At 38.7% G+C, this 8708-nt stretch overlaps 1 protein-coding gene across 1 annotated transcript in view; it reads right to left on the reverse strand.

Annotated features, from left to right (window-relative positions):
• The window catches only part of BIRC6 (baculoviral IAP repeat containing 6), a 414467-nt gene that overhangs the window by 61563 nt on the left and 344196 nt on the right, over positions 1-8708 (reverse strand). Inside the window, exon 67 of the mRNA XM_019526709.1 lies at positions 5202-5412. Within this exon, the coding sequence (XP_019382254.1) occupies positions 5202-5412 (211 nt within the window). The remainder of the gene's footprint in view (positions 1-5201; positions 5413-8708) is intronic.

Genomic DNA, 8708 nt, shown 5'->3' on the forward strand with positions numbered 1-8708 from the left:
AAGGTACTTTAATTACTCACCTCCCCAGAAAGTAGTTATCACAAGGGCTAAAACCAGATTCTGGGTCAAAGCCAATGAAGGAAGAAAGATTAAATTTAAAGAGCACAGACGAGTCTTATTGAGAGAAGTGAGCAAAGAGGACAAACGTTACAGGTTTGAACTAGGCTTTGTTGGCGTCATCCTCTGGGCCCAGCCTGGACTGAGAAGACTCTTCTAGCAACATGAATGCTGCTGTAGGTTCTACTTACCTGACTTTTATAGACAAGCAACCCTCTTTCTTTTGATCCCTAAATTCATCTCCATTCCTCTAATGCAATTTGTTACCCTGGGGGTGAAAAGAGTTTGGCTGTACTCCACTATTTGGAAATGCACATGCCACCATCAAATCATTAGCTTGGGACCTGCAGCCCTGCCTTTTGATATATATATATATATATGATCATTATTCCCAGCCCAACTCTGCACTTCTGCCAGAAAGGGAAGAGAAGCTCAAGATAAAGACTACAACACTCCTACATGGAGGAAAAAGAGAGTTGTGAGGCGAACCAGAGATGGAAAGATTAAAAACTGAAATCTATATGGAAAAATATTGCATTTCCCTCCCTCCTATATGCAAGTTTGCACATTTGTCCATGTGCGTACACACATCTTGGCAATGCTGTTAAGTTTCCGAGCTCTGATTTTGAGATTTTAATATTTTGCTTTTTTTCCCCTCAATTTCATACACCAGTAATGATTTAATATTGGCATAAGTGATATACTGAGCTAGAATTTGTATTCCAGGATAATTTTTCTCCCATTATTTTTTCCACCTTAAATCAGACATTTCTTTTTTCTATTCCTGTATTATAATACAATTTTCTTCCAAAATTCTGCTTTTTCAAAGCAAAAGTTACATTACAACAGCTATTAAATGCTTTGTAAGTCCTAACTGATTTAATTTTTGTTTGGATAAAAGTGCTATAGCAAGGAAGAAAAGGAACTGAACACTTAATTTAGACTCTTAAAGTCTCCACTTACAGAAATCATGTCAGCTCACATTTAAAGGACTGACAGCCACTGATATATTTGCTAGAAGAGACAGCAGAGTACATGCTAATAATTTAAACTGTTAATTCAGCTTGTGCTGAAAGATGATATCCTTCCTTTCACACTGTGCTAAATGAATAATGATACATTCCCAAGGCAAGTCTAATTTTTAAAGCCAATACTAATACTTATTCACCCATGCTGGATATTTCAGAGGTAAAATTTGATCATACTAAGCGATAAATTTATCAAAATGTTGACAAAATACAGTTAGTGAACCTTTCAGCTTGTCTACTAGAGACATCACTTATCCTGAACAGCATTTCTTTGGGTGTGTTACGTCAACATTCACATTGTTGGGATAAAAGTGCCAAGCCTGCAGCCTTTGAATCTTCCAAAGAGCAGTGTTAGAGAGTCAGTCAACCTGAAGGGTTTCAACTCCAGTATATTTCCAAAGATGTAAAAGGGAGAAGTGGCCCCAACAGCTTTTCAGTTCTTTTCCATCAGGATTTCTAAACTGCTTTCCCAAATCAAGCATCAGCCCTGGATGTCAATTAGACAGACCCTCTAATACTGTTCTCCTAAATCAGGCCTTGAATTCAGAGGTCAATTAGAAGGTCAAATGCTGATTGTAGAATATACTGAATTTCATGGGGCAGCTTTGCAAAATTCTACAGTGAGGGCAGTTCAAATGCATGCTATGGAAACTGCCTCAGGCCCACTTGAGTGCACTGAAAACCTGCCAGATCATAATAATCATATTCTATTCAGAGCCAATCTTTTAGACAAACCCTGGGCTGTAAAAGATTGAGCCTAGTATTACTGGGATGTGCAACACAACACATCTGAAAAACAGAGAATTCAGAATGCGAGTTGGGTCTTAGGCAGATCACTCTGGATCTTCAGGAAAAATAAATATATGGCCTCATTAACATGGCATAAGAAAGCAACCTTTGTCAGGAATTTATTGGACCACACTTTCTGTATGAATGCAGCCAACAGAATATTTTGCTGCGTGAACATGTTCTCTGTACCAACTCTCTGTGAAAAATGCCTTCTTTGCAGCCTTTATGCAAACTCAGTAAGGTACAGATTTGATGCCTAATCTCCTGTGCCACATTCAATACAAAAAGTATGGTCCCCTAAATTGCTGACTAAAATTTCTGCTATGCCATGTCAGTCAGGCTATTTGTCTATTTTCTCAAGATTCATTTACACCTAAGTCAGTCCAGTGTTACCTTAGGATTTTATTAGAAACCTGTTTGGTTTATTATGAATGTCATTCCAGTCTCATAATGGGGGAGGTTCATACACTAAACATAATGCCTTTTATAACCACTCAAATGAGCATGTTCTTCTACAGTACATATACAACATCAGTTCACTGCAATTGAGGTTTCAAATCTCCTTTGCTGGAGCCATTGCGGCAATGAATGCCTAAACATGGCCACAACGACATTTCGAGCAAGCCTTTCATAAGCTTGACTGCTATATGTCAGCTAAGTCTGCTTGGCCTATGGCAGATGACAAAGCTGAAACAGCAGCCAAATGCACCGTCTCATGTGAGTTTTTCCTCTTGGAGTAATAAGGATCAGTGAAAAAGCAAAGTAGAACCATCACCCATTTTCTATTACTTTCTTTTGCATGCTCCAAAGAATCTCCTCCAGTTCTTTAAGAGGAATGTCTGGTGAAAGTTTAATCTGGACTTCAGAAGAGGCTGAATCAACAGCATACAGCAATCTAGAAATCAGGTTGTCAGCCTGAGAAATTCTGGATCCAAGTGGTGAATCTGTCACTCCAGCTCTAGACCCAGGATATCAGAAATAAGAATAATCATGCACTAGCCAGGATTATTGGCTCTTGGCTCCATCCTGTTTTACCTCCAAAATAAGCCTCCTAAAACAGTAAGATGGAAGGAACTATGTAAAATAACTTCTGACTCCCATGCTCAGGGAAAAAAGAGCATGCATCAGGGACAATGTCTTCTTGCCCAGTGCTGGAGAGAAACTGAAGACAACCCACATTAGCACGAGCTAGGGCTTAACATCAAAATAATGATAGACTGAGGCCTTTAAAAACTACTCAGCATTGGCTGTAAAAACACCTCTCCTTGGCACTTTCAGAACAAAGTAAGTTAATGAAGTAGCTGGCTTGGCTCCTGCTTGGCAGTTAGCATTTTCTGTCCATGGAGTACTTCCCAATTTTTCCAGTTCCATGACCACATTTGTGAATCCACAACTAAACTTCTAGAACACGCCAGATTCTTGCCACAGAATTACTATGGGGCTTCTGAACCCACTTTAGGTTAAGACACTCAGGTTTGGGAACTGGTGTGTTAGAACTGGCACAGTTTTAGAACTAATTAGAGAGAGGGAGAGTTTCATAGGACAGAAACAAACAGATGCAAACTCCCACATACTGACAGTGATCCCACACCGGCCAGCTAAGTCCACAAACTGTTAGTGACTACCACTGTGAAAGACTGAAGTTGATGGCTATGATCCTCCTTTGCCTTTGTAGCACAACATCATAAATGTTCTGATACACTTTGGCTCAGGTGCACGTGGTGTCAAGACGGAGAGTAGTAAGCCAGCATTATCAGCCCTACAGAAACCTCAAAACCCATCTGCAAAAGCTGACATCTGGGTGACTGAAGTCATTTGTCTGCTAAAAGAAAAGTTTTACTAGCTGTGTACTTCAGTATTTTTATCTTTGCTGTAAAGGAATTAAAGTAGTTATGTATGGCTCCAAGGACTGGAACAACACCCACACTTTGCACCAAAAAACATAGGCAGAGCTGGATGTGGATGACCCGACATCTCACATGACATTAAAGAAAGGCACTTGGTGACCCTAGAAAATCCAAAGGGAAAAAAATATCAGTAGAGGCTTTATTCTACACCAATCAGTGGTACTACTCAGTAATTTTTCACTATTCTTTTAAACTTGTTATTTTGACCATGATGTGACTAATCAGTTTGCTTGTATTCAGAGAGTGAACACCTACTGTTCCTCTGGCACAAAAGCTAAAAAGGACAGCAGTTTGTCTCAGGGCATCACTGCTCAATTGTTGGTAATTCTTCTTTGCAATACTGAGGAATACATTTTGAATCCCAATAATTCCAGATATTTGGTGGTTTTAAAGATGACATGCCTTAATTTAAAGCAAAATAGCAAGAAGGAATAATTTGGGGCTGTCTTAATTGCTACAAGCAAAGCAGCTATTCTGAGTATCTAATTATGTTGAACAGATCAAATATTTAAGTTACAAATGCAAAATCAGTTTTGGTTGCAATCAGTTCTTTGGGTAGAACTCTGCTGAACTTTCAGATCCCAGATTGAAATGGCTGAGTTGGCACATACTACTATATTATTTTCTTATAAACAGAAAAGTTTTTATTAGTAATGGACATGTGCTATTTGTAGAAGTGTGCTTTTTGCATTATAAATTATTCTAGCTACATTTTCCATGCTTCTGTAACTATTTTTTGGGAGGGATTCACGTAATTAAAAAGCTTACTCTATTATTTTACATGTGAATTAACCTTTGAATAGCTGTAAGGAGGTAATATACATGCAGGATTATAGTTTCATAGTTTCTAGGGTCGGAAGGGACCTGAGTAGATCATCTAGTCCGACCCCCTGCCATGGCAGGAAAGATTACTGGGGTCAAATGACCCCAGCAAGGTGTTCATCTAACCTCCTCTTAAAGACCCCCAGGGGGTAGGAGCCAGCACCACTTCTCTTGGAAGTTGGTTCCAGATCAAGATTATGATCTTTGTAATTCTACTCCGATTACTCCTCCCCCCCTTTAAAGCTTGGGATTTTAGTACTCACTTAAAGTACAACAGCTCTGGAAAGCAGTACCTTCTACTTATCCACAGAATAGGCAGAACACACCAGTATCAGAAGAGCAAGCTTTCCTATACTGCCCTGCTAACATGTATCAATTCTCACTGAGGTGGAAAAGATAGGAGTCTCTATGAATATTCAATTTTAACCACCTGGCAAATGACCAATCAAGGTTGTCAGCTGCATTCTTTCATTCTGGACTGCGGTACAAACATGGAGATACGATATTTATCTATAGTTCCTTTGTCATTTCTGAGAGACAACAATCATTAAACATCCAAAGTACTTTTTAAAGGAAAGATCAGGATTAAAATGTTTACCTCAATCGGTTGGTGTAGGTATCCACACAGGTCTTCATTTTGGCCAACAAAGTGCCAACGGAAGCTTGAGACTCTAGCTGCTCTTCCTCCTCTTCACTGTTCTCCCCAGACAAAGGCAACAAGAGAGGCACCATAGATGTACATGAGGCAATAGCACGGAGCAACTCTAGCAGAGCTCTGTAGAGGGGAACGTGCCGGGCCATATCCAAAACTAAGAAAGAAAAGGATGTATGGCATTAAACAAGAAGAAAAAACCCCCTCCCATATGCCTTCTGATCTGACCACAAGTAACCAAAAGATTATGATGCAATTATTCTGCTTATCCTAGTATTAAATAAATCTATATCCAGATGTATTCTACTGGAAGGAGGGGTAGAGGAGGAATAGGAAAAAATCAAAAATCAAAAATAGCAAAAACAGGGCAGAAAAACAGGAGTTTTCAAAGGCCAAATCAGTATGGAGATACTTAACAAAAAAAGAAAAGAAAAGAAAAAAGTGCTTAACAGGCTATATATGTTAAAATGATTTTCCTGCTAGATTTGTTTAAAATATTTTAAAACCTAATGGAGAAATTCAACCTTTAGATGCATGTCAATGGTCAGGGTGACCTGAAATCTGGAGGAAAACATACCTTAATTTTACAGCAGTGTTATATATCAAGTTGTATAATGCTGTAATAACGATTATAACCACATGCATGTTAACAAAAATTGGTCTTGTAGGTCTATTTTTTGAGCAGAGATATTCCTGCACTATACAGACCAATTTTCACCCCAAAGCATGCTAATTTAGACATCCTAGTATTTATTTGTAGGGACATTACTAGAAAGGTTAAATCAGCAGGTTACAACCCAGAGTAAGGAAGAAAGCTCAATTTTCAGTAGTTTAAAATGCCCTGTGTTCAATGGTTTTGAAGATGTATGTCAAACATAAGAAAAATGGAGCAGATTAAACTAGTACTATTCTGAATATGACAGGTAAGCAAAGCTCATGCAGGTCAGTGGTGGCCAACTTGTGTGCCACAACTGGCACAGTTTGCATGCGAGACGCATGGTAGGAATCAGAAAACAAAGCAGCAGATCAGGGAGGGAGGACAGGGCAGGGATCAGACAGCAGAGCAGCATATTGGGCAGAAGCACAGGACAGGGAGCAGAAAGCTGAGCAGAAGAGGAGATCAGAGTGACATTCAAGTAGAGTACAGGGCTAATTTGTGACTAATGGTGCCAGAAAGATTGGCTCCGATTCCTGTGAGACTGCTTTAATGAAAGACTATCAAGGAAACAACTGTAGGTAAAAATAAATATTTCATTGGAAAGTAACAACTTGTAAACCTCTATACAGATTTCCCTCACTTTATGCGGGTTCTGTATATGTGAATTCACTCTTATGTGATGACCCTTTTTATACCAAAAATTCATTACATGCGAGGTAAATTCACTCTTATGCAATCAGTATGGTAGAAGCCCACAGCCAGCTGCTTTATGCGGTGCATTATGGGAGTGATGCGCACCAAAATATAGTCTCCTGTGTGGATTGTGCTCCTCGCTTGTTGTCTGCGACACGTGTTTCTGTAGTTGCCATTCCCATTACAGTAACATTCACCACCACCCTGTGGTTATGTGTACTAATGAGTACCAAAACTGTCTTGTAAAAGTGGTAGTAATGGGTCCGGGGGGTTAGTACAGTCGACCTCTTGGAATGTATCCCTATTCGTTACATTGTAAAGTGGGTTTACTTCATGTGAATTCAAGTTATGCTCAGTTTTCCAGGAATGCATGTACAGCATAAAGCAAAGGAAACCTGTACACATATTTTGAAGTATTTTTCTACTGTCATGCTGTTTATTTTTCTTTTCCACTTGTGATTTGAAATATCTAACAAACGTAATTTTAACTGAATTTCACATAATTAAAGAAATCCTCAAAAGGCAGCAATATTTAGATACTTTACACACCTACTTCCTCTGTCCTAGGGACATGCTATTTTTAACAGCACTGCACAGAAAACCATAGCTTTATTCAAAGGATTTACAAATGACTGCATTTCTAATAAAATATATTTTTGCTTTTTACAGAAAAAACAAGAAAAAACTGACAACTGGCATTAAAAAGAAGAGACATACAGAAGCATTTTAAATTTCATTTACCACACCTCACCATTGGAGCTAAAGGATATAAGCTTTCAATTCCTATTACCAATTCCTTAACTTGAAATAAGCATATGGGACAGAAAAAATAGCCACCCAGAACTGAACAATAGCTTGTTTTTCATATTTTGATACCAGTAAGATAGCTCAAGCTAGTTAGCCTTTATACTAAACGGAGGAATTGTCATGCTGAAATAGACTATGAGGCCAGCTGGTCTGGTATCCTGCCTTCAGCAATATGCTGGCCTGAAGTACTCTAGAAGTTTATTTAAAGCATATAGTATTTTTAATTCTAATTTTATCATAACCCCCCTGTCCCTCCATACATCCTGATTTGGATTACATCTTCAGGTTTCCTAAGTCTAATTACAGATGGATTCTTTGCTCTGGACTACTACCCCTTAAATTATGGGAACAATGAAAAAGGATTATCCATAAAAATCTACCCTCCACCCCACCCAACCCAACATTCTCCACCTTGTACAAACAGATTTAAAACTACAGAAGAGTTGCCTGGAAAGGCACTGGCAGATTAGAGAAGGGAAGACAGACAATTCCAAAACCAAGCTCCTCTCAAAGAATGCCCAGCCAACTTTCTCTGGTTATTATGCTGAAGGCGATCCAACTGGAGACCTTCTGTTGACTGTGGTAGGAGACAGAAAGATGATCTTTCCAGTAACTCTATTACCAGACCTTGGTTTTAAATGCTAATATTACATTTTCATGAAGCCAGACTAAAACAAGAATTCTAAGTTCTCTTAATGCCTGCATTATCTCTTCTTTGCTGTATGGACGACCCTTTGTCCACTGCACATTTCAAGGTGACTGTTCTATGCCTATAATGGCACTGTTGCATTTCTCTGGGCAGAGTACTTCCCATTTTAAAGAGACCAATTGTAAAAGATAGGTTCTTCCTGGAGTTTCCTCTCAGGAACAAATGCCTTTCAAAGTTAAGTTTGCTATGTTTAAATATTAATCTAAATTTTTTTAAAAATCTCCCATTGGTTTTTATTCTGGAAAATTATTGTACTTAGGGAGTGACAACTGATTTCTTTTACCTCTGGGTTTGCTAGATTTCTTTCCTGAGCAGCCAGCCATTCAAAACTGAGTGTCCTAACTGGATCTGTTGATTAGAGTGTTTGTCTTGCGTTATTTTTGTCTAGAGCTTTTGTTATACATCTTCAGACTTATGACCTGTACAAGTGTGTGCTTATTTTTGAAGGGAAGAAGCTGGAAACAATAAGTTGGTTTTGTGTTCTGAGCAAAGAAAAGCTTATATTACACACCAGAAAAAGCTGTGTCAAATATCTTGCAAACCAGCTTATATCAGAAGTCACTTGCTGCACTGAACTGAAAATCAG

Source organism: Gavialis gangeticus, unplaced genomic scaffold, assembly GCF_001723915.1.
Source record: "Gavialis gangeticus isolate Ggan-Ray unplaced genomic scaffold, GavGan_comp1, whole genome shotgun sequence".
Lineage (NCBI taxonomy): Eukaryota > Metazoa > Chordata > Crocodylia > Gavialidae > Gavialis > Gavialis gangeticus.